We start from the raw sequence: 27,556 nt of genomic DNA, 5'->3' as shown, positions 1-27,556 counted from the left end.
AAGCCGTAAGAAAGTGTGCGTGTGCCACCTCTCGTTTAGTCCTTGGAATGTCCGCTGGATGGCGGTGCTTCTATATGGGGAATATATGATGAAAAGATGCGAGATGGTGGTACTTGGAGTGTTGAATAGATGGATGAACGGACACATAGACAGATGCATGGATGGACGCATGAACGGACGCAGGGGCGGCTGCATGGACGAACGCAGGGACGGACGCATGAACAGACGCACGCACGGACGGGCTGATGGACGCATGGACGGTCACACTGACGGACGCATGGACGGACGGAAGCAAGAACGAATGGACAGACGAATTCTTCGCCCCACTCTCCATCATTCACTCCGTGGATATGCTGCCATTTTTTTTTTTTTGCCTCTCTGAAGCAAATCAAGGGCCGCAGACCTCGCATTTAGCACTGTGGGTCACTCCAATGAGGGTTGCATATGTAACGCCTTTATCATCCTCATCATCATTTCTTATTCATCGCGCAGGTGTTGCCTAGCCCGAAACATACAACTGACAGGCATGGATTATCACACAGTACAGCGTCAAAAAAAAAAAAAAAAAACGAGAACATTGCACATTGTTGCGCGTATACAATTTCTAGCGCTTATATGCAGTGAACAAGCTATTTCTATGTTATACAGTCTGGCCCCAGGTCCATTTTCGATTGAGACCAATTGAACATTTCTAAACAATGATTATATTTTGCCCACGCAGATTTCACGATAAAGATTCTGAGGTTGGAGTACTTCATTGTTATCAAAAGTCACAGTGCAACTGTTATGTCAACCAAGGTTGCGAGAAAGTCTGCCCTCAAAATAACACGTGTAAAATCGCGTTGCCGACGTGCAGCATAAATTACAAAAAAATACTTATTGCGTATCGCAAGCATGCTTGGATGCGCGCCATAAAGTAAAAACTGTTGACTAGAAGGTATATCACTGCGTCAGGGCTGCTTGAAATATAGAGCTTAACGTAGAGATCATCACCACATGGCATGCAGTCACAAGCATCGACAGTAAGAAATTCACTCAGTAAAGTAAGCAAAAGCGAAATCTAATTATGAACCTAAAAGAACATGCTGCGCATACGTCTCATTCCACATTGTAAGCGGAGCCGTCCTTGACTTGTGAAACTCACTTCGCCCCGACGAGGACTATATACGCCATATACGCTTAACAGAGATTAACGATGTCTTGTCTGATCGAACGGGTCGTCGCAATGATGCGTTTTCGAAGACTAGTTCATTCAATGGTGGTACGAGAGCCCGTTGCTCCTACGCCCAGTGTACCTGTTGTTTACTGTATTTTACTGTGATTACTTAACATTTACTTACTCTCTTCTCTGCACAAGCATATACGCATGGGAAGGTGGGGAGAGGGGAGTTTCATCACTGATATACATGTACACATCTGCTCAATCTACCGCTGATTGTCACGTCACAGAGAAAAGCTTATGCTTGGTGTCCCCCCCCCCTCGTGTCCCCCCTCCCCCCGAAAAAAATTTGTGGCTACGCCCCTGCATGGGAGCCACTGCCGCAAGACTGTCGTTTAGCTCGAAATAGGGGTCGCTCCATAAAAGCGTGAGATGCACGACCAGATAGAAACACCATTGCTCTGAATGTAAACATAATCATTCACTTGTACGCAAGTAGATTCGAAGAACTATTGCACCAAAGTGAGCAAATTTCACAATTTTAAAGCGCTGCCCACCAGGCTCTCGATGAACCGAAAATGAGCGCAATATTTTCTCCTGATATTTCTTGTCCTTTTCGCGCACTTCTGTGACGCAGACAGCAGTTCCCGTGACGTCTATAGTGTGCATGCTTTCAATTGGTTCGTGTGCGCGAAACATCAGATGCGATTTCTCTCTTGCACTGCTTTGCCACGCAGCCTTCCATCCATTTTTCCTTGTCTCGCATGAATATCGCAAACGATCAACCGATCATACTTCATTTTGTGTGTTTACAACTGCACAATCAGCGATAACAGCGCGTAGCCGAGAAGCGTGAAATCCTGATAGGCCATAGCGCTTAGTGCTGACGTTGTCCACGTTCTTTTGAATAACTAAGGGGAGAGGATGATGCATTGCGTGGGCGAAGGGTTGCGAGAAAGAGGAGAAAACCACCCTCTCGTCTTTAACGCGCGGTGGTTTTAACACCGGTTCGAGCTGAAAATAAATCGCACTCACGTCCTTAGTTCTTTCAACGATCTTTGTTGCTAACTCCCTCAAGAAGGGTATGAACTGCATAACGGACATCAATCAAAGTACCGAGCTTCAAGGTTAATCGGCCATCCTTTTGTTTTGCTGGTGGTGCAACCGGCGAAAGCCGAATAAACAGAAAGCTAAGTGCGCCAATAAAGCGTGATAAAGCAATGTACACGTTATTATTCATTGACAAGAATCAAAATACACGTCATTATTGGTTAAAAACTAACGTTTAGTTAATATTTCACAGGTAATTTCGAGCCCAGACTTGCCAAACACGTATACGCTACTGAGGCGGCGCTTTGTAAAAGAAAGTTGAAGGGAGCTTTCACGCTGGCTTTATCAAGGTTCAGTCTCTAAAGATAAGGAGGCATGAGGCGCTCCTCAATGTTAGCGTCCTCTATCCCGCTTTTGTTGACTGTTAGGGTTTCGCAGAAATGGCCGTAAAAACATATAGACACAAAACGCAACACGCAGCGCACGCACTGTTCAAAGATGAAAAATAAGCTTGTATTTAATAGGGTAAGCTGGGTTACAGTATTAATCGGACAACCGCTCAATGCCACTCATCGATCAACGCACAACCGCTCTTATCACAAGCAATTCGCATGCTAAGCTTGTATTTAATAAGGTAAGCTCTGTTACAGTATTAATCGGACTACCACTCAATGCCACTCATCGATCAACGCACAACCGCTCAAGTCACTCGCTATTCGCATGCAGACTCCTCTTCGCTCGCTGTTCTCGCTCCGTCTCTGGTTCTTCCCACGCTTTTTCCCTCTCTGCTCTTCCGACCACCGGTCCGAGCACGCATACACTCACCCCCCCCCCCCCCCCCCCCCCCCACACACACACCCGCACTAATGGTTCCACGAAGTCAGAAGGTCAGAGGGTACGGTCCTTCGCTTCGCCAATTTGGGGAAGCAGTGTCGAACGTCCCGCAGGCCACGGATGCGCTAAGTGTCGTGTTTCTCCTTCCTGCATTCGAACCAGCCAAGTGCAGTAAAACGGGGCTGTCTCCTTTGTCCCTACTCGGCACTCGCAGTTATGGGAGGCTCGCCGATAGCAGCCGCCCATAAACAAGGAGGAGGGCCACTTCAAGGGGCCAGCGGATACTCGCAAGACACAACACAAACAGAAAATAAAATAAATAAAACAAGACTTTAAAGATGTGGAGCAGTCTAGCACATTCCATGTGGTAAGGATAAGGTCTGAGACAGGGTCTGAAGTGAGGAGGGTTTGTATATACGGGCATAGTGTTCATTCCGGTTCGTTGCGACAACAGGGATTGACCTGTGCGTCAACGTCTCCGCAATGCACGATTGCTACCGGCCTTCGGAAAACAGACGAGCAGCTCTGCTACCATGTGCAGACCATGTACCAGACTGCACGTGGTAGCACATGCAGTCCGCGGTAGCCGGGCGCGCGAATGTTTCCGTGGCCGTGCTTCGCTTGAAAGCACGTGCGAATGTCGCTGTGTTCGCTCTCCTCCGCCATTGATATGCGGGGCTCAGGAAGACGGCCACAGGGCTGAAATGAAGCGACACGGAGCGTTAGAAACGTGTTTTATTTGTTTGTTCAGACATAACTGAAATTGGGCGAAAGAGAATATGAACATTACCCGAGGCAAACATTCACCACGATTGAACATGTTAAAGTGGTGCTTAGCTATAACGGTCAAGTGCTCTTTGTAGGACATCACGCCATACAATGATTATGAATATGTGAAAAACAGTGCGCCAATGAAATTTTCAGGAATTTAAAGTTTTTTTATGTATACATGGTAGATAATGGGAGGAAATTTGAGCTCGAGGATTCTGCTGCACTACAACGTCGGATTATTTTACCTCGGCATCCACAGTGCAAGTATTTATGACTTCCTTTGTATGAAAATACTGGCTGCGAGAAGCACATTTCTGTTTATTTCGTAGTAGTTTACTCCTTCTACCGCAAAGAGGCTGGGCACAAATACATTCGTTTGCATACACCAGTGAACGCACTATGGAATGAGAAAACAGAACACGAAACACGGTCTTCTATTGTCAGTGAGTGGACTCTTCCGAAGACAAACGTATTGTTGACTTGTAGAAACCACATTAACTTCACACTGGCTCGGCTCTTGGACACAACGCCTGTTGACGATCAGTGCAGAAAAAAAAAAAAAATCTGGAGGAAGCTACGAACTGCACGACGGAGTTTTTCTGCTCATCTTGCGGTCACCTCAGCAGCTGTGCCCACTCTGGCCTTACAATAAAACCATCAACCGTGCACCCTCGGTCACGTGCACAAGTCTACGGAATCACGCAGTAAACGTCGGGCGGAACACGTGGTATGCATGGCCCCATGTTCGGGGTCTGGTCAGCAAAGTGGGCCGATATTCGTAACCCTTCGCGACCAGAATGGCAGGTGGTTTGCGTGACCCATAGTTTTATTACGAAACTGGCCCGGCTACGGAGCATCGCTTCCATAACAATACTGACGGTCACTCAATGGCCACACGTCACGCGATTAAACACAGCGATCGTCCCTGAACGCGTCGCTGATCGCTTAAAGACAGGTTTCCTTCTCAAGAAGGTTGTCCTCGGGTGTGCTCCAGGGCATGTCCCCATTGCGCTGATTCGCAGGCGTTCCTTCCCCTTCAAACTGTCGTCCGCTGTTCGCAAGATTGGGAGAAGGGCTCTTGGTCCTGTCCACTGCACAAACAAGCATCCTCGTGTTCCAGCTAAACCTTCGCACATCAGTGGACAACTCAGTGCTGTAAAGGTGTGCTTGTCATGTACATTTGGCAATAAATCAGGTGCGTACAGTTAGCACAGAACGTTGGTACAGGCACTTTTTATGTCTACGTGAACACCGACAATGGTCACACATGCAAAGTCGCCGTTAACAGATTGTATTCGCATCACCATCTCGGCACCTGGCAGTAGCTAGGCGGTGTGCGTTCAGAAAACGGACTTGTTCCCCACTATTTCTTTTCTTCGAGAAAAATTTATGTGGCACAGGAAAATATATCCGCACATAATATCTGAACTTGTTATGCTAGAACACGCCTTCATTTTGTGATTTTTTTAATATTTACTGAAACTTTGTTTGAAACACCGGACCATTCGAGGTGCCTCGACTCTCTTCTTGTGCCCATGTTTGTCCATCCTGTCTTTTAGAATGTATACCTACCAACTAGATCAACTCTCTCTATTCTAAGCGGTTGAAACACCTTCCGATGTTCTGATTTCCAGACACTTTACAATTATAATCTTCATACTATTTCTTAACATTTACACTCCTCCTCATTAATTTTGTCAATGAAATATAAATATATTTTGAGCGCAGGTCCACTAAAACACCAACTAAGCTTTCTAACGAGGGACTCATTGCTTTTCGAGATTTTTTTTTCTGCTGCGCGTGCTGCGCTATGTAATCATAGCGCGCAGACAAGGTATCTAGCCCGTTTTACATATAGGAACTCGATTGTGGCGGCGAATTTCGTAAAACTTAAAAATGCCAAACTTCAATAGGTTTAGCACGTGAATAAATAAAAAGAAACACGTGACTACATATGAGTCTTGAGCACAACAGACTGCCACGCACAAGCAGCTCTGCCTGGTGGCCTGGTACAGGACAAACGTACGTCAAACCCATAATTATTACGAGTGGGTACGATTCGAGGGGAAAGGAACAAAATGAGCAGAGTTGTTTTCGCTTGGCTGATTTCGTTCTCTGTAATGAAAGTGAATCTCTGGAGCACTTTTTTTTGACGTGTTGAGGATTTAAAATGCAAAGGAAAAGACTATTAGAAGAACCTCTGCCAACGTTGAACTTTGTCACTTTCGGTTATTCTTTCATTTCGTGCAAAAATATTCGGTTTTAGCCACAGGAGCATCTTCAATGCTGTAAGTAACTCTCTAAGAGAGTTCAAAAGAATCGAGGTGTAATTTAATACATTTGGCTTATTTATAATCTTTTTTTAGTTTTGTTTGCTTTAGTACTCCAAAGTTCTATATTTTTAGACCTTGCGAGCTTATATTATTATTCTTGAATGATTAAAAGAATTAATTTTCAACCTGTAACCACAATAAGTGCATAAGTTTTTTAAACAAGGCACTGTCCAACGCATGGCCTATCCCTTAGTGTGGATCGCGCCATGATATTGAGGAACCAAGCAACCAGATTTTGCGCACGTAACAAGAGTGTTATCTCTTCAGGTCACCAGTTTAGAAGCAAGCTCAAGTTGCTCAGTTCATTACATAAGCATATCGAGAAGAACTTCCCGTTGAAGTGATTGAAAAAGTATGTTTGATGTCCAGATTCTCTGCTAGGATTAAAGGAAAAGACAAAAGGCGGCGTGCCACAATTATTGCACGGTGGTGGGGGTAGTATGAACAAAGGAGGTGACAGCGGTGGCGCACAGGTTTTTATGTTCATGCTGGTAATATACACTTTTTTAGTTTAGTGGTAAATTTTATGATAATGTTTGCGTGCCATTTCTCTCATGTCAGCTTCTTTTTCACAAACAAGCTTCACTGTTGGTCCTAGACATATATACATGCTGTTGAACATGTACATAATAAAGGCTGGTTTCGTAGCTTGTATTGTATGCAAAGCGCCCACAGAAAATATCCTGGCTGTGCCACGGAGTGGCACCATATATTCGCAGCAAGCTTCATCGATAATCATTTCAACTGAGCCGAGCTGCATGGCGAATTGAGTGAACGCTTTGCGAAACAAGCTGTGCACTTGCCGACGTAGCGTGGCGTATATGGGAGGCTCACTGGAGTGCAATGATTGGATGGAACTCCGACCTCTGCTGAGGAACGTCACAGATTGCGTGAAGAGAGAGTGACGATGCTGGAGCTGCTTGTCGCCTCGGCCGGGTCCTTGGTTGTCGCAGCGCCATCTCTCAATCAACTTGCGAAGCTCTGTCTGCACCTACAACGGAGTGAATGAGACAATCAACGTCGACCGGTTACAGAGTATAATCACGAAGTTGGTAAGGCTAGTTGTGAATTATTTTTCATTCAAATATTTTATATAATCGGCTACTGTGAAGTCGTACAGGGGCATCAGAGGGGTATACACAGTGCCTTGATCCACGAGGTGGTTATACATGGGAACAGCATCGCTGGGGCGCCACGCCATCTTTCAGGTCGTGTCATTCGTGCTTGGTCATGCATCGTTGGACAAGTATTGAAAATGTCAATCGTCGAAGCCATCGTATCGAGTTGGCGGCGCGAATAGTGCTGTGTTACGCGTAAGTTGGTTGGCGGGAGGAGATTGTAGGAGATAGCAGACGGCAATGAAGAAGAAATGATCGTGGTCCTCAGCGAGCGCCAATAGGTGCGTGCAGCACTATCATCCCAATTGAGTGTTCTTTTGTCGCCATTAAAGGCGTTCTGTTGCTTGTCTCGCGGCTCCGTTTTTCTGATGGCGCTTCACCTAACTAAGCGACAGAGATGATCCGCGACAGAGATCATGCGTGCTGTGTTTCTACGCAGCTGTATGCTGTGGCATCACGGAGAACATTGCCGTATTTGGCTGCAACAACCACTCGGAAAAAAGCGTAGTGACAGGAATGCGGCACCTCGTCCGAGTAAACGACCAGAAGTGTTAAAAGCATTTTCAATAATCTTTCACGAAAACAACAATTTTTTTTAAATTTTGTTTACAGAACCAAAATAGCTCTATGCGGTCGATTTGCCTCAAAGTCCGCTGTTGTAGCATTCTTGACTTGCCCTTTTAGCTGACGCGTATGCTAATCGAAGAGATCAACTTCGAGAATTTTCGTAGCTTTAGAAATACAGTTAACAGGGCTAATTAGCGCTGGTAAATTTTGCTAAAGGGCGACAAGGATGGCGAGAAAGCGATGCCATAGCAAACACGGTCCTGCCACACAACCTTCTGAACTTTTGTAGGAACTTACCTCGCCGTTCAAGAAGCAGTACAGCAACGCCACCACGAAACCCTGCATGAATTGACATCATTAGTGCAGCATATTACCATGATCACCGCGACTGTTCTTGAAGTGCGTCCTTAGACCACGTTGAAACGAAAAGTGAAATTATATAAATTAGAAATGGTATAGGTGGTGCTTAGGAAGCTTCGATGCTGGTGGGATCCAGCTCTCGAAGGGGAAAGATACGGTTTGAGCAGACATTTGCACGATTCATTGAACAATGACAGTGTGCATGTGGAAATCAGGTGCATGGTTATCAAAGGTGTGATTAGGTATCGAACCGCTGTTGGTACTTGTGTAAAGCTAAACTTTCATGCATGACTTATGTTAACATTTTACACACCTCATGTTATCATGTCATGCTAGCGATTTCCCTCTCAAACACGGTTTACTTGTCCTACTATTGACGCATATTTTCAAAGTTCCCATTGTAGCCCAACAAAGGGGTAAATTACCTATTTTCCAGACCGCGAAAAGGTGACAGAAATGACATCACTGCCTATGTTACCACATCACATTCTAACACCTCTCTGCTGCTATCATCATCATCATCATCATCATCATCATCATCATCATCATCATCATCATCATCATCATCATCATCATCATCATCATCAGCCTGGCTACACCCATTGCAGGGAAAAGGCCACTCAGTTGTAATGTGTCAAATGTTCGAGCAGCAAGTAGCAACAGCAAACAAGACAAATAAGTGAAACGCCATCGTGGACCTGCGCTGCTTTTTAGTTATTTTTGCACGCGTGAAACAAACAAAAAAGCTTCTGGGCTTCCACCGTAAGGTGCCCAGAAGCTTTTAAGAAATAAAAAAACAAAAAAGACTCCATCGCGCGGATTCAAACTTGGGTCCTCTGAATCACGAGTGCGAGGCGTTAAAAAAAAGTTAAACACTAAGCCACCGAGGAGCACGTCCTTCAACGTTCAAACGGCAAGCTATTTATATCTACCCCTTACCGCTGCTAACGGGCATCTCGGGGTTGGTAACTATTGTGTTTTGAGCATTGCCAGCAAGACGGCGCAATTAGCGCGCGTTGCCTAAGGTCCAAGATGAAACAAGTTTCCAAGGCAGCCTCACTCATTGTTCTCGATGTCGTCCTCATCACTCTCTCGCTTACCCCTCCTTTTCTCTGCCATCCGCGTCTGTAATTGGTCCATTCCTTGCACGTGATCTTGCAAATGGCTGGTGGTGATATTTATCATTATGCAAAAGGTTCAAAACGAGTACGCATGCGCATATGGTTGCAGACGGATTCTCGCCGTGACCAAAGACGGCGAAATCGTAGCGAGGACATAAACTGAAGAGGAGGAGCGTTTCAGTAGGCGCCAAGTTGGCCGAGATTGTTTCGTGGTGCTTTTTCAATGCAATATCCGAGTTTTTCAACAAAGCTGGGTTGCTGTAGAACAACAGAAAATGGTCTTGCTCTCTTCAACTTACCTTTTGCTATTCGAAATGAATCACGCCGTGAAGTGTAGCTATGAAACATTTCTCGCAAACGCTTTCGTGCAACTCCGTCGACATACGTCGACGTGGATCTGCGAAGCGAGTTTATTTGTCGCTTTTCATTGAAACGCCAGGAGCGCGTCTAATGCGCATGTAGTGCATGCTGCAGTAGTTACAAATACTCGTGCGTATGCACGTATACAGAGCAGCTGGAGCATGTAATCAGCACACCTGCAGCAACATTTCACGCTTGACCAGTTGACAAGAACGCGGCATAGAGGAGCCGAAACGTGCTGCTTCGGGACACCTCATCAGTAAAACTCGCACTTTTCAGGAAGATCCGCGCACCGCACCAGAGTCACCTGGCATCACGATTGTCAAAATGGGCACAATAAAAACTCCCAAGCATTTCCCCGAGGGTGAACATGGTTAAGTGCGAATGCACGGGGTGATGCTATGAGGGGTATTTATTAATTCGCACTATTATATTTATTAATCACACTATGGTGCCTTTATGGTGTAATGGTTCCTGGGAATCGCAATTTGATCACGGGGCAGTTTACGTCAATTCACTGGCGAATGCCAACGGATTTTAGCTTTACTCCCCCTCATGGCATCACCCCGTGCATTCGCACTTAACCATGTTCACCCTCGGGGAAATGCTTGGGAAATTTATTACTGATGATGATGATTAAAGTGTAATTAATGAATTTAAGTGTTGTTTGTCATGAAGCATTTGTACACAGATACATTATATACGAAGTATTATTTATTTACACTTCACGATTTTCGTACGATGCATTAAATGCACACATCGCGAGCGCGTCACACACACACACACACACACACACACACACACACACACACACACACACACACACACACACACACACACACACACACACACACACACACAAACTACACTACAGATTAGCACCTATTCGTGTTATCGTTGTAGCTCACGGTTAGTAACAGCGATTTGTGATCCGAGAAATGTACGGTGAGCGGATCCGGCAAGACGGAGCGGACCGTACAGTTCCTACTGAACGCCAAGTCTATGAAGCCACCGTTGATCGTGGTCGGAAACTCGAGAGACAGACACGTCATCGCGCGGCACGTTCACTGGCTCGAACGGCTTCGGGAACGTCCACTCGCCGTTGACGATTGCGAGCGGCGTCTTGACGCCGGCCTTCATCGCCCTTCTCCGCCTGACGCTTGCGTTGTCGTTCCGCTTCTTGGGCCGCGTTCGCGGCTCGATGCTGACGCCTCATCTCGGCCTCGCGAGCGCGCAGTTCGGCATCCGCTGCACGCTTCGCCCGCTTGTCCTCGGCCTCGCGAGCGCGCAGTTCGGCATCCGCTGCACGCTTCGCCCCCTTGCACTCGGCCTCGCGAGCACGCAGTTCGGCATCCGCTGCACGCTTCGCCCGCTTACGTTCGGTCTCACGAGCCCTTCGCAGCGCCGCCTTGTCTCCCAACGTCGGCGAAACCACCGCGGTACCGTCACCTCCAACGACGGGTGCAGTGCTGGCATTCGGTTGTACTGCATTCGTTGTTGATGGTAGCGTTGCCTCCGGGACATCCATCGCACGACCCGCTCTCGACGGGAGACTGAGAGAGAAGGCGGGCGCGCGAGAGAGAGGGGTGCGCGCGCAGCTGCAGCGAGCGAGGAGAGCGGAGGAGCGAGCGAAGAGGGAGGGGGACGCGCGCAGCGGCGTTAAAGATATAAGGCGCGTTACTGAGACCGATATCAGCGTCGCGTCCGTGGCTTATTCGGTAGAGCGTCGCGCTGCGGCCCGCCAAGTCCTCTTTCTTTTAAAGATAGAGAGAAGACTGCGGACGCCGCCGACGGCGGTGGATGGTTTGGGGTCGCTTATAAAGTGTATTCACACTTAAAAGAAACGTCATTGCATTGCTGCTAGTATGGCCGTGGTTTTTACTTGCATGTGCACAAGTCGACTGTAATCACTCGTCACAACGTCCCCCGCTGTGGTCACTGACAAGATCCAGCAAGAAGCGCGTTGACTGTGTCACAGCACGACAAAACACTTTCGGAGAGGACTGTACGAACTACGATGAACGACGCGAAACGCTATGACTAGTGGGGTAAAATGTAGAACTGCACAACGTTGCCAGTTGGGTATCCCTGATCTCGCTTGCTTTTGTGTTGTAGCGTTTATGTTCATAAAGGTAACTGTTCATTCTACGACTCATTCTGTTCCATTTTGTTTCATTTACATTTATTCAGCGTGGCAACTGAACCCAAACAGCCGCTTTTTGATGCAACTTTTGAACCTTCTAGGGGGGCACTGCAGGATTATAGGCGAGGAGGAAAGTGAGAGGGGTCGCCACCTTGGAAACTTGTTTCATCTAGGAACCTTAGCATCGCCAAATCGCGTGGTGGTGCGTGCTCTAATATCCCATGCGTACTTTGCCCCCCTTAGAGGAGGGGAGTGACGCTCCCTCGCGTGCGCTTATCTCGCGTTGGTGAGGAATGGAGAATCGTACGTCTTGGCTGGCCTCGTGCTTTACCTGGAACGGTTCCATTGTAGTTACCGGGCCCACAAAGCTAACTGCAATCATTGCTGCCTCTGTTTGCGAATAGCGCGCGCTTTTCAGACACAGCGAAGTAAGATCTGAAACGTTTATTTGCGTGCATCTGTACCTGCAAGTACGTTTCGGGCGTAATTTGTGCGTGAGAAACGCGGGGCCCGTTTCGATCTGCTTTCCATTCTGCGCAGGACCTTCCAATTTGTTGCTATCGCATTCATTGCTTCGCCTTTGCGACAAAGCTGTGACTTTTTGTCAACATGCGCAAGCTTCCAAACCTACATATAGCTCGCTCCTGCGTATATTTTGGTGGACTTAAAAACTTTTTAGAAAAAGTAGAAAGTCGCATGAGATCGCCTGGCGTCAGAGAAAGAGGGCTTCTACGCCGAAATCAGACGTGTTTTTTCTGCTGCCATGTTGCTCACACGTCAACAGGAACGAATACTCTAAATTGTAAGCAAGTCTAAACATAATCGTCGCTTCCTACCAGGCACTTACCTGGAAAGATGAGAATAGTTGATCGACGTACAGCCACACCAGTTCGAGCAGGTCCCCAGCAGCAGCCAGCGACATGCCCAGCAGAAATGCGTAGTGAGCACCGAACAAAGGCACCAGGACAAGCGTCGACTTGAACCACTTTCTGCAGCAGATGGGACAATACAAATTTCCTCATAGTGGTGAAAGTTCTAGAAGACGCGTCGTGAGATGTAAGCCCCTTTCTTCTTTCCGCGTCCGCCTTTTCGCCGAGGGGACCCGCTCTCGCCTCCTTATACGCAATATTGATTGCTGGTTCCCATGAAAATGAGCATAAAAAGCTGAGCTGAAAACGCGCGAAGCTCCCAACAAGTGTGATATGCTCTGTATGCCACCCTGTCCTTCCTTTTTTCCTCTCTTCCGTCTGTATACCTCACTACTAGTAGTTATAAAGCGAGGTACAGGCTAACAAGTGTACAGGTGCTTTGGAAGAGCTGGGATGGAACATGTTTCATTGGAATGTCAAGAAACAGCTGTTTGTTCGGTTTGTTCGGGGTCTTGTGGATTAATGTATAAGGCCAAGTGAGAAAAGCAAACTTTGTTTCTACAAAATCTCATTTCGCGGTCTTGGTCATAACAAATGCACAATTTATTGCCAATTATTTTGCTGCAAAAAGTTTCTGTCTACGCAGTTTGTCTCCAAAGATGCCAGCAAGAATTTTAGACCATGCACCCATCGTCAACAAGAACGAAACTGAAAATGCCAGTTTTGTCATAATAACAGCTTGACATGTAGTATTTTGTTGGTTATTCAAGAATCATATAAAATGCGAGCATGTAATAATGCTGTAATAGTATTGTAAACTCATCGTTTTTAACTATAAAAGTCATAAACTTCTGACCGCGGGTGGATGCTCAACGTCACAAATGTGTTGTTTGCGCTCAATGACGCGTATATGAGCCTATCAATCATAAAATTTCCTTAGTACGGCACCGTGTGTCATTTAAAGAATTTTAGTAGAAACACATTTTATATTTTGAAGGATGTTGTCATCAATCCTCCCCTCCAGGGGCGTAACCAGAACATTTTTTGGGGGTGGGGCACCTCCTCGCTCTGAAGTGCATCTCCTCATTCTCATGTGGGCACCTCTTTGATCTGAAGTGGGACACGGGCTGGTATATGTGGTCGGGTTTTTTTTTCTTTTCTTGGCTCTATATGCCATGGCGAAAAAAGTTTCGGGTCGGATGGCATGGGCCCGATATGCTACCCCTAGCAACGTGACTGCTCAATACACTGCAGAAGTTTTCATTCGTCATGGCACTGATGTTCCAAAAAAAGCTACAAAAAAAAAGAAAACGAGTCTATCTATCTATCTATCTATCTATCTATCTATCTATCTATCTATCTATCTATCTATCTATCTATCTATCTATCTATCTATCTATCTATCTATCTATCTATCTATCTATCTATCTATCTATCTATCTATCTATCTATCTATCTATCTATCCATCCATCCATCCATCCATCCATCCATCCATCCATCCATCCATCCATCCATCCATCCATCCATCCATCCATCCATCCATCTATCTATCTATCTATCTATCTATCTATCTATCTATCTATCTATCTATCTATCTATCTATCTATCTATCTATCTATCTATCTATCTATCTATCCATCTGTCCATCTATCCATCTATCCATCTATCCATCTATCTATCTATCCATCTATCTATCTATCTATCTATCTATCTATCTATCTATCTATCTATCTATCTATCTATCTATCTATCTATCTATCTATCTATCTATCTATCTATCTATCTATCTATCTATCTATCTATCCGCCTACGACTTTTAACTCTCCTGGCCGTTTCGATAATGGTATCGATACCAAACTTGGTATGGCATAACATAACTGTATGAAGAACGCATTTGACTAGTCATAACATGAAAATCATGACATAGATGTCATGAATGTCGTGATTTACATTTCATGGTCCTGCAGCTTTTGCGGTGGTTTCGTTCACATAGCATGTTGCAAAACTGGTGTGGTATGGCATGATTGCACGGCGAACACAAGCGACAGACCCTAACATGAAAATCATGACATGCTTGTCGTGTAACAACATGACAACATGCCACGCTGATGATGCGCTCGCGGCCATTTCACTAGCGTAACATATACCAAATTTTGTAATACAGTACGCGAACAGATGACGAAATTATGTGTCTGGTGCAAGCATGATAATCTTGAGATGCGTGTCATGTAAGAACATGACTACATGCCACGCTCATGATGCGCTGGCGGCCGTTTCGCTAGCTTCACTTATACCAAATTTGGTATTACGGGACGTGAATGGATGACGAAGGTATGCTACTGGTGCAAATATGATAAAAATGAGATGCGTGTCATGTATCAACATGACTACATGCTACGCCCATGATGCGCTCGCGGCCGTTTCGCTAGCTTAACATGTACCAAACTCGGTATTACGTGACGCGAATGGACGACATTGGTAAATGACACATCCAAACATGATAACCACGACATGCGTGTCATGTAACAACATGAATACATGCCACGCTCATGATGCGCTCGCGGGCGTTTCGCTAGCGTCACATATGCCAAATTTGCTATTACAGTACGTAAATGGATGACGAAGGTATGGGACTGGTGCAAACATGATAATCATGAGATGCGTGTAATGTGAGAACATGACTACATGCCACAGTCAAGGCGCCAATACATTTCGATTTGACGCGGTGCGCGTGCTCGCCGGCGTTCGTTTCGTCGCGTCACGCCGGCGTCGCCACGCCATGCACCAACACCACCTAGACTATTCACTAGTCTAGGTGGTGTTGGGCTTATTCGGTAGAGCGTCGCGCTGCGGCCCGCCAAGTCCTCTTTCTTTTAAAGATAGAGAGAAGACTGCGGACGCCGCCGACGGCGGTGGATGGTTTGGGGTCGCTTATAAAGTGTATTCACACTTAAAACAAAACGCATGGCCCAAACACGTCCTAATATATATGGTGTCTAGTTTGGAAAATTTCTTTACTTGAGAGACAGGTTTTAATAAACATTACTTCATTCGAATATTATGTTAAAGCCCCGCCAAGCCAAAGAACATTTCCTCAGCCCCAGTAAAACACCTGAGCAGTGTGATTTCCCCAAGACGAAGTCATATGCACCAAACTGGGACGTGACAGCAACGACAGCAATTCAAGTACGGCGGCTGTATTGCCAAGTACCCTTACCTGTACCGGTATTTCCTTGCTTGCGGTGTTTGAGAGGCAAACAGTTTGGCGAACAACACGCGTGTAATGTTCAGGAACAATATGAAGTTCACCTGTGAAAGACACCGGAAAAACGAGCAGTTGCAGTATTTTACAAGCTCGTTTTCGTGATAGTTGCAGCTGCATACACGTAATGTCTATGGCTTCAAATAACGATCCAATATGGCAACTCTGTAGGACTCGCTCTCTGGATTTCGTGCCGACCGGTTGTGCCCACGCGATCTCCGACGACAGCGCAGCTCTGGCCGAATGGGCTCCCCCTACGCCATCTCCTGAAGCCGACAAGAGCTCTCGCCGAGTGGTGTCCCGTCCTCGGACTCCTGCGACCGTGTCCATCTTTCCTATCTCCTCTTTACTTCCGTCGTTTTCTGTCGTTCCCTGTCCCTGCGCTTCTCTCTCTCTCTCTACCTTCTAATCTTATCCTTTTAATCCTTCTTTACCACCATCCCTCGTGAGCTACTGTTGAGGTGTTGCACTCTCATTCTGATGCAGACAGTTACGGGGCTCACTTTTCCTTCTTATCGCTTTAAGAATCACATGAGAAGAAGAACACTGTAATATTTTCCATCAGCAGTGCGCCTTTATGGGCTATCTAAAAAGATGCTCGCATGGCACGTTATGTTTACATACAGTCCTCGTGATACAACATCTACTTGCTTACTTGCTACTCGGTAAATGGAGCTACCGGGGACTGGCCATGAAGCCGACGGTTAATGTAAGTTCACAAAAAGCAGGCTAAGACAAAAATATTTACAAAAGCGTGGATTTTTGATCTCATAGCCTTAATTGGCTATATTAGATTGACGGTGAACTTGAGCAGATTGCAGCTCGATGCAAGCTGTTCTTGCGAGGCGGCAGAGAGCAAGTTTGTAATATCGCCTCGGGCGCCCCAAGGAGAGCTACATGAACGGGCGAGCTGAGCTACCTCCAAACAGAGTCCTTCAATGCTTTTTTTGGTCACGAAATTCCTCCGTAATGCAGAAAGCTTGCTATGTCGCCGCCACGGACGCGCCGTGGCGCTAGGCGCGAGCAGGGAGAATTGAGGAGAGCTTTGCTGCATATAGGGAGAGCTGGGGACCCGATAAAACCAGCATAATAGCCATTCTGTACTCATCGTTTTCCTGCGTTTGTGTGACTGACGGCTGTGCCAATAGTAGGCAATAACACGGATGGTGTACGTGGTCGACGATGCGCAAGATATGTTGTGTACCAAGTTTGCGCTCCAACCCTAATACTTGTGAGCGAAAAGGTGTCGCTTAGTTTGCCTAGGGAAGGCGATGAATGGATAAGTGGGAATGTTCAGCTTCCACGACAGGAAGCTGAACACGTTAGAGTGTGCGAAAAAGATTTTAACGCCACCGACATTATTCGGACTTACAACTCCATAGCGAATGGAGAAAAATGTGTCTTAGCAACGCGACAAGGCAAGTTGCAGGCAGGAGTGTTTATTTCGCAGCTTGATAGCTTTTTTTAGGTTCTTGCCCGTTTATTAGGGGCTTTGCATTCTTTTTTTGCGTTTGTTAAAAGAAGTTCTTTTTATTTCTACTGACTCAATGTCAACTAAGCTAATGTCTTTTTTTGGTTACATAAGTTCTGTTCTTTTTCAGTAGCTTGCTACCTCTATTACTCGGCGTGCACAGAGTTTTCTATGCTTGAAAAAGGGTCGCTCATACCTTTACGCTTCCTGAGGTAATTATAAACACTTATAAAAGCTACAAAGAAAAACGATTCCAGAAAAATGTTCCCGACGCGCGGAATCGAACGAGCGACCTCTCGCTTTGAAGCGCGCGGCGTGAACCGCTGAACTACGAAAAGGCACATCCGTAATCATTCAAACGGCGAGCTATCATATAGACCACTTACTGCTTGTGGTATGCTGATATCGGGGAAAATAGTGTGCTCTCAATAATACCTGCTAGATGGCAAAACGATGCAAAGAGTGCGCTCGGTGGACCGCTCGTCGCGACGCGCACGCTCATGCGCTACTCTCCCACACGTGCTGCCCAGCGGGGTGGGGGGCTAGACGCCAGTGCGCGCGCGCGCCGCTGTTGGGGAGAATAGTACGTCTTGGGCTTTCACCGAACGATTGCGCTGTAGTTACCAAGCGCACGTAGGGCACTTCACTCGCTGCAGAGTTCTCGTTGCGAAAAAGAGCGCGTTTTTCAAACGTAGCGAAGTAACAACTACGACACTTGTTAGTTCGCGCTTATCTGTACCTGTGAGCACACTTTATGCATCGTTTTTGTTTGAGCAGCGCGATAAGCGTGTAGCTGTGAACGTTGTTAGGTCACTCTCATTCCTGTGTGTGTTGTTTTTATGCGTCATTTGTGCGTGAGCAGCACGCTGAACGTTTCGATTTGCTTGCCAATCTTCTAAAATTCAAATTAGTTGTTCTTGCACTCATTGCTTTACCCTCGCGGTGAAACTGTGACTTTTTTCTCTTCAAAACAGGTCAACACGTGCATGTTATGCTCGAGGCAGCATGACCGTACTGTGTTGACGCGTACCTCCTACGTTGAGGCAAGTCATGTCCTCCCAAGAACACATCCGATGAAACATGAACAAACATGAACCGAAAGAGGAAGCGGATGGTTTTGGCTAAGGATAGGCTTCGCAACGTCAACACGCACAACAGCTGAGGACGTGCACACCTGCCAACTCTACGATTTGCACTGGAGACTTCAGAATTTTGAGAAAAACCTCCAAGTCCTGCTTCCACAACCGCAAATCCCCCCCCCCCCCAAAAAAAAAATCTCAACACCACCACCGTAAGAAAACAAAACAGAGTGGCTATAAAATTTTGTGGCCTTCCTCTATTGCATGCGAAGCACTCGTTAGGTCACTTACACCACAGTACTGCGGTGGCATTTGGGGCAGCGTGTAAAAATAAAAAAGGAGCTACTATGATATCTGATTGGCCACAAGTGTCACAATGCATATAATTCATTAATTAGAAAAACAAATGAAAACGTACGCCAGCTTTCTTCTGTCACATACACATATTCAACATTTTCAGGTGATACAAATTTCGAATCATACAACCATTTTTGTAAACCCTGCAAGATTCGTATTACCAAGACCTTACTGTATATGGGCTCAGTTAGAGGCTCCCATTGTAAGAAGGAACCTTTATGCATCCGTCCAGGTATGACATACTATTTCTTAGCTTTTGTGGTCTCAGTCAGAATGTGCAGGTGAATAATGCGGGATTTTGGGAGGGCAAAAAGCGAAAATGTGCCGCCTCTTCAGTCAGCAGACTTTTTCATTTTTCCACGATACTGCGAAATGTCTTTTGACAAATAGGAAGCCGAGCTCACCAGAATGGAAGCTGTGATTGGTCCACGTATGATCCAGAACAAGTCTTGCCTTGGGTTGGTTGTCCAGCAGCTGTCAAGACATTAAAAATGCGAGTGTTTTTTTGTTGTTGTTCGCTGCGAAATTCCTTTTGACAGTTGTCAATGAATTAAATGACGCAAGCGGCGCATATTAAAACACTTATAGAACTGAACCCCGATCTAAGGAAGTAGCGCAGGTACAATAAACTGATTCACTATATTCTGTATTTGTTGAAACTGCGAAGGTGAAAGTTGACTCAAACAAATAAAAAATTTTGCTCGCGAGAAATCTTAGCAACAAAATGCATTATTCTAGGCTTGAAGTGCACTTTAATTGAGGTACTCCTTACTATACTTGTCTACGTGTGGCATTGCGAATTTATGTTCGTACAATTGGGCAACTAATAAGATGCACTTCTTTTTTTTGCGCTGTTAAAGAACTTGTTGTTAGGTTAGTGGACAGATCGATTTATAAAGAGCTCGAGGTCGGCGCGGAACATCTGCAGCTTTGCCACAGCGAAATTTGGAAGAGCACCTCTCTAGAGCCTTCTTTAAACGCTCTTGTGCCAACTACTACAAGTACACCTGCGTTGACACCCACTTTCTCATAAATAATCATAATCCTTTCGAAGAAGGGAAACACCCACTGCGACATTATTCGTTATATTGCGGAGAAGCAAGGCACCCGCTACGCATCTAAAAGTCAATACGTGTACTTTGCTGATGCAGTGCCCGATCATGACGAAGAATTATGGCTGGGCTTTTCGTAGTGGGCTTAAGGGTTTAAACGGATCACCAGTTTAATAACTTGCATTGTGCGATGCCCATACCTGTGAACCTAAATGCCTTGAGTGTTTTAGACCAAAGCCAACGATGCTCTCAAAAAGCTCTTCAAGAATGCATGGTCACCATCAATTATTCTTCCAATGAATAAAAAAAGACCAACAATGGAATTTCAAGCCCAAAATCTAAACAGAGATATTGGAATCACATCACCATTTTTATGCACTTGAAAGAATGGAAATGTTAACCAGCGTGAAAATATTAGGAGTAACATTTACACAAAACATTATTTGGGATGCACGCATCCGGTCGCTTCTAGGCAAGTTATCTCGTGCGGTAGGTATAACGGTGCGTGACATAGCTATACTACCTTTCAAAGTGAAGCTTTTTTGTTTACAAGACACCCCTTTTTCATACCTATAATATTATTTTTTTTGGTATAGAGTGCGACAAAATATATAAATCTTGAAAGTTTGCAGGAACGTTCTATAATGTACCGTATAGTTCCTATACCTCCTACTCATTTTTGAAAGCAAGTTTAATCAGTGTGTTTAGCATTAAATATTGCATGTTAAGTTTAGCGCTTGAACGACTAAAACGACGTTTTTCCATGAACTATCTAATCTAGCAAAAGACAGACATTCATACGAACAGAGGATGGTGGTCAGTGGGCGGCCAAGTTATTCTATGAAGAAAGTATCTCATAAACTACCTGTCCTTTTGAACTCATTCCGTAATTTACACATGGGACGCGTGTATATTGCTACGTGATTTCAGCAAGAACATGCCACATCGCCATAGTACGTATTTTTACGCCACGTGAGCACGTTACGTGATTTTAATGGGAAGATGTCACGTGAATAGTGACACGCTGTAATGAGACCCGCGCTGTGATGAGACCCTTTTCTACAATAGAGAACCATGCGAACGCCTATAAATGCGGATGACAGTCAACTCATAACTCCTTAGTGCATTTCGGTTTTAGCTAGGCTGATTGATACTATTTCAATGCTGCCACAATACACGCGAACACGAAGAAAGTCTGCACAGAAAGACCTGCGATTGTCTCGTCTCTTTCTGTGTAGAATTTTTTGCGTAGCAACATAGAAAGCTTCGGATGAGAGTGTGGCATAATCTTTCCAGATGCGAGAAGTCGTGAGGCGTCAGCAGCATGTTTCAGCTGGGAATCCTCGTACATAACTTTAAAAGTCAGTAGTTTTGTGGTTTGAATGTTATCGTACATGCGATCATGTTCGTACTATTTATTAAAACTGTACTACAATGTTTCTGCACATCTTTACCTTCACATTTTGTTGAGTGATGCTATAGTTCCAAGCTTAAATAGCGCGCAAATAAGCTCGGCTGTACAGCGACCACGCAGGTGGTGCAAAACATGGCGCGATGATGACGTTGCTGGCGTTATCGCCGTGACGCAACGTCACTGCCCCGCCCATTCGCCAGACTCCCTCCGTACATGGCTTTGACGAGCGCCAACAAGGAGCGCTTCGGTAGTTTTAGCGTGTAGTGCCATCATCACCATCATCATTTCTCAATCACCGCGCCGCGCCTCTCGCGCAGCTGAGGCTAGCTCGAGCTGCGCGAGGATTAGAACGAGCTCACGCACCTGGCGCGTCGGACGTGGACAGCCACCGCGGCTCCTCTTCAGGCGTGGAATAAAGTGGTGAGATCAGCACGGCCCCGTCGGCCGCCTTCGACGCCGTCTCACGTCTCTCTTCCATCGCCGCTACATTGGTGACCCGGAGAACACGCCCTTCGCCGAACGGCCCGCTGCCATGTTCCCGCAACTCTGCCCGCCAGTGCCGCCGTTCCAATCGACCTACCCAAGGTATGGTTCATGCAGCTCGATGCCGTTCTTGCGCTGAATGGCGTCACGGACCAGCCGCTGATGCACGCCATTCTTCAAGACGCCCTTCCGGTAGAGTTGCGTCATCTCTCTGGCACTTCAACCTCCAGCCAGCAGCCTTACGATGACCTCTGCTCTGCGGTGCTTGCCAGCTATGGCCTCACCTACCACCCGCTGCCGTTTACCCGCGACTTTCAGGTTTTACCTGCGTCGCAGCGTGCTGGACCCTCCGGCCCGAAGCTCTCATCTGACCGCAACCTAACTTCCCCGACAACGTCTCACTCCACCTTGGGTCCGGCCACTAGCGCAGTGAGTCTCCCACCCGGTCACAGATCCGACGAGGTTCTTGAAGTCGTTCCTGCTGCCGACAACCTGGACTTTCCAAATCAACCCTTTATGGATTGTCGTTCATGTATATAGCTTTTGTCACTATCTTTCTTTTTTTTCATATGCCTTCAAATCGCACAAAGCGCTAGGGGGGGGGGGGAGCCCTGTAGTGCCATCATCACCATCATCATTTCTCAATCACCGCGCCGCGCCTCTCGCGCAGCTGAGGCTAGCTCGAGCTGCGCGAGGATTAGAACGAGCTCACGCACCTGGCGCGCCGGACGTGGACAGCCACCGCGGCTCCTCTTCAGGCGTGGAATAAAGTGGTGAGATCAGCACGGCCCCGTCGGCCGCCTTCGACGCCGTCTCACGTCTCTCTTCCATCGCCGCTACAAGCGCAACGAATGGTTTTGGGGCAGTGGGTGCATCGTTGTGGGAAATGCACAGTCGGTTCAATGCGCCGTTTGCGGTGATTCGGTTTGGTGACGGCGCTGTGCGCACTTCCCGTTCGCGTCATGTTAGCGTGTGACACCTCATCGCCAGAACGGTCCAGCTTCCACATGCACCAACGGTTTTTATTTGCCACCCACTGCTTCGGGTGCGACAGCCCCGTCTAATAAAACTGCTGCACTAAGCGGCACGACATTAATGCGAAGATTGTCAACGACCGCAATCCACTAGCCTTGGCTGCCAAGCGCATCGGAAGTACCACTGCAGTGATCGTGGCCTTCGATGGACATCGTGTGCCCAATTTTGTGCGATACGGATCGGTGCTACTTCAACGTACACTATACCGTAGACAGATAGATATTTGCTACGCCTGCGGTCGGCTCGGCCATCGAGCGGACGTGTGCCCGAACCCTGGAGACGTTATCTGCAGAGGCTGCAGCGTGCCGAACCCCGAAAAAGAACACCGCTGCACACCAACATGCAAGCTTTGCGGAGGAGCCCACCTCACTGCCGACAGGGAATGTAAAGAATGCTACCACATTCCATACGTGGTGCGCCGACGACGATGGGAGCGAGCACACTCGACGCGACACAACAGTTACGAAGCAATGAACGAGTTCTACGCAACCGCTGACGACGACCAGGCCTCGAAGCTTTCTACAGATGGTCGATCCGATGGCAGCCGATCCCGGTCCCGATCCCGGAGTCGTCCCAGGAACCGCACCGTAAGTGTATCGAGGTCCCGGAGCCACCCTCGGACCCACTCCCGCGGCACGCGAAGTGGGACCCTAACCAGATCTATATCGCGAGGCTACTCCAGGTCTCGTTCTGGTTCACGTCACGGTTCCCGCTCAGGTTCCCGGCCCGGGTCACGCTCCGGCTCCCACTCTGGTTCCGGGCCTCATGCTGGTTCCAGGTCTCACCCCAGTCTCACCGTGGTCTCGCGTCAACGATCGCCTAGCCCATCGGCACCACCATCGCCAACAAGAATAAGCGGGGACCTCTCACTTGGGCGGACGCCGTCCGGAGAAAAGGAAACACTACATCACAGGTAGGGTCGGGTTCACTCCCAGAGCATGATACACACAACACATCTGAGATAGCGATCTTAAAGCACGAAAATGCGATGATGAAAGAAACAATACGTAAACTCACAGTCGCAATTGCCGAACTAAAAACTGACAGAAACGCACGCGCTGCTATGCCCACAACCGACAACGACGACAACGCAGACACTCCGTTGCAGCCGCAACCGGTAGGCGCCGGTAGCGACGACGGCGAGAGCGCACCCAAGAAACGCGCGGTCGCCCACGACCAGCCAGCTTTAAAGGCAGAGTTAGACGACATTAAGAGCACGCTATCGGCGATTAAGGAAAGCCTTCGCTTTCTTGGCGAAAGCATGGCTCTCGTGCAGTCTACTCTCGCGGTACACGGTAATCGTTTGGGCCAAGTGGAGCAATATCTTGATCACGTCGTCGCCCCTGCCGTTGCCGCGGATAAGCCGTTGTCGCAACGTACAGTCGTGCCCAGTCCACCGCATCACGCGGCCCTTATGCACCCGCCGGGTGCTGAGGCCAACTCCTAAATGCTTCAAGATGGCCAGGCCAATTGACGAGTTGCGAATCTGGCAATGGAACTGCAGGAGCTTCACCCACAAGAAAGCTTTCCTGCAGCAATACCTCCATAGCCACGAAGCCAAACCTCGCATCATGCTATTACAAGAGACTTTAGTACCAACCACCACGTTTTCCAGATACCAGTGGTTGCCCGGCCCCTCGGGAAGACGCGGTATCGCCACCCTGGTCGCTAACAAGATTACCTGCACAGCGCACAGTCTCAATGTGCCCGAAATTGAGCACGTTATGGTCGAAATTCTCCCTGGCAACGTATCACAACAAAGCGTATACATGCTCAATGTATACAGTAGCCCCAGCCACCATAGACAAAGATTCACACGCTTGTTCCAGAAAGCTGTCCGGCTCGCGGGGCCTAACCCGCTAGTGATTGCAGGCGATTTTAACGCTGCGCATAGCGCCTGGGGCTACACGTACGACACACCCAAAAGTAACGAGCTTTGGAAAAATGCGAATGACATGGGCCTTATTCTGATTACGGACAAGGCCTTCCCCACTCGCACTGGTACGTCCACGCAAAGAGATACTACGCCGGATCTATGCTTCGTCAAGAATATCTCCGACGCCCGCTGGTCCAACCTCGCGGTAGATCTCGGTAGCGACCACTTCATATTGGCTGTACACCTCCCCACAGTAAGCAGGAAGACCAAGTCGTACACGTGGGTTGACTGGGACCTCCTTCGTAAGACCCGCGCAGAACGACCTCCTCCTGATACCCCACCGAGCCTCGAGACGTGGACGGCCCAGCTGAAAGCTGATGTAAAAAAGGCAACGAAAACTATCAGCACAGACCTTCCAACCGAAAAGATGGACAGTCGTCTCGCCCACCTACTAGAGGCCAAACAGTCTCTATTGGCCCAGTGGAAGGGCCAGCGCCTTAATCGGAGGTTACGCAAACGCATATCTCAGCTGAACAAGACCATGATGGATCACTGCCGCATCCTTTCAAAACAGCAGTGGGACGAAATTTGTAATTCGATTGATGGTCAGGTCCGAAATGGCAAAACGTGGAACTTACTCAAACACCTCCTCAATGAAACCAACACCCGCACAAATCAGCGTCATTCGATCGTGGAGATACTTCATCAGGCTAAACGGACAGTGTCACCGGAAAATGTTGTCAAGAGCCTCGTGGAAAAATATCTCCCGCTTCCCACGGGCCCTGTGACCCCTCACCCTGATTACTCTGGCAGCGACAACACCAACTTAGACGCCGACTTCTCTATTGAAGATGTGCGCCGAGCTCTCCATGAGCTCAATGGCCGCTCAGCCCCTGGCCCCGATGGCATCACCAACAAGCTCCTACGCAACCTGGACGATTCCTCCGTCACTTACCTCACTGACGCTATCAACGAGATATGGAAAAAGGGTGAGATACCCGATGCTTGGAAACTAGCTCACACGGTTCTCATACCCAAACCGGGATAGGCGCCGAGCCTAGATAACCTACGCCCCATATCTCTCACGTCGTGTGTGGGCAAAGTGGCTGAGCACGTCGTCCTCAACAGGGTTGGTCGATACCTCGAAGATAACGACTACATCCCGCACCACGTGATTGGCTTCCGACCAGGGTTATCCACACAAGACGCCATGTTACTCCTAAAGCATCAAATTCTGGATGGCGGGAACACTCGGGACACTCGTGCAATACTCGGTCTCGATTTAGAAAAGGCCTTTGATACAATAACGCACTCGTCAATCTTGAAAGCGATCGCAGGCCTCGGCCTAGGTCATCGATTTTACTACTTTATCCGCTCTTTTCTCACTCGACGCAGAGCCGTCCTCCGCGTAGGAGACCTAGTGTCGGAAGAAGTGGAGCTCGGGCAGCGGGGCACTCCTCAGGGATCCGTCCTCTCACCCACGCTCTTCAACCTCGTGATGATCGGGCTTTCCGAACGACTTTCAAAAATAGACGGGCTAAATCACACTATCTATGCGGATGATGTAACCATATGGTGCTCCACAGGGTCGGATGGCTTCATTGAGTCCGCCCTGCAAGAGGCTATCGACACCACCGAGTCTTACCTCGACCACACCGGTCTCAGGTGCTCACCTGCGAAGTCGGAGCTGTTGATATATTTGCCCAAACGCCGGGGTGCCAAGCCCAAAGGGTGGAAACCTCCGGCAGAACGCAATATCACCCTCCACACCAGAGATGGTCGTACTATACCCAGGGTAGACACCATCAAGGTCCTCGGCATGATCATCGAGTCCCGCGGAACCAACACCCAAACAGTGCACAAGCTCAGGACTAAGACTGAGAATGCCATACGACTCGTTCGTAGAGTAGCCAACAGGCACCATGGTCTCAAAGAAGACAACCTGCTGCGTCTCGTACACGCGTTTGTTTTGTGCCATTTTACCTACGTTGCCGCTATCCACAAGTGGCTGCGTGCTGAGCGCGATCAACTCAATGCGCTTATTCGCAAGGTGGTCAAACGAGCCCTTGGCCTCCCTATCACCACTCCAACGTACAATCTCCCCGGGCTTGGCGTACATAACACGCTAGAAGAGATCGCCGAAGCTCAGGAACGTGTGCAATTGACCCGACTCACTACCACCAAGGCGGGCCGCCATATTCTGCGCGAGCTCGGCTTCTTCTCCTCGAGGGCCAGGGACCCCCCAGAGTTGACTCTAATTCCCCGTGAAATCCGCGATCTTATCACGATCGCTGCCATACCACGAAATGTACACCCCGAATACAACAGAGGCAGGCGCCTTGCGCGGGCGACCGCAATTCTGAAGCGCATAGACACGGAAGCGGACAACGTCTCGTTCATGGACGCCGCTGCCTACCGCAACAACCAAGCCTTCGTCGCGGTCGCGGTATCATCCGCGCAGCAGACTCTTAACTCAGCCACAATCCTCACCCGAAAACCCGAAGTAGCGGAACAAGTAGCTATAGCTATAGCTATGCTCGACAGCAAACGGGAATTCATCTACAGTGACTCCAGGCCGGCCATCAAAGCCTTCGAACGCGGAGTCATCTCCGACCAGGCGTTACGTATCCTGCGCAATGCGGACCCGATTGCCCTGAAGCACCACACTGTCATCTGGTTCCCCGCCCATCTCGGCCAGGTGCCGGGTGCCCTATCCAACCTCAACGAGATCGCCCATGATGCGGCGCGCGCACTTACTGACCGCACTGCCACAGGGCAACCTCATCTTGCTGGGTTAGATACCAATCGGGATGCACCAATTACGTACAATGAAATCACAAA

At 47.9% G+C, this 27,556-nt stretch overlaps 1 protein-coding gene across 1 annotated transcript in view; it reads right to left on the bottom strand.

Moving 5' to 3' along the window:
- Nucleotides 1–3,760: 3,760 nt before the first annotated feature.
- The window catches only part of LOC119187174 (parathyroid hormone/parathyroid hormone-related peptide receptor), a 236,321-nt gene continuing 212,525 nt past the window's right edge, over nt 3,761–27,556 (bottom strand). The window contains 6 exon segments of the mRNA XM_075889590.1: nt 3,761–4,905; nt 6,982–7,138; nt 8,130–8,171; nt 12,664–12,805; nt 15,904–15,995; nt 19,260–19,329. Coding sequence (XP_075745705.1) covers nt 4,760–4,905; nt 6,982–7,138; nt 8,130–8,171; nt 12,664–12,805; nt 15,904–15,995; nt 19,260–19,329 — 649 coding nt within the window. The 3' untranslated portion in view covers nt 3,761–4,759.

The sequence above is a fragment of the Rhipicephalus microplus genome, chromosome 3 (assembly GCF_043290135.1).
Source record: "Rhipicephalus microplus isolate Deutch F79 chromosome 3, USDA_Rmic, whole genome shotgun sequence".
Classification (NCBI taxonomy): Eukaryota; Metazoa; Arthropoda; class Arachnida; order Ixodida; family Ixodidae; genus Rhipicephalus; species Rhipicephalus microplus.
Note: the sequence above shows the minus strand (reverse complement) of the source record. Positions and strands in the feature narration are given on the sequence as shown.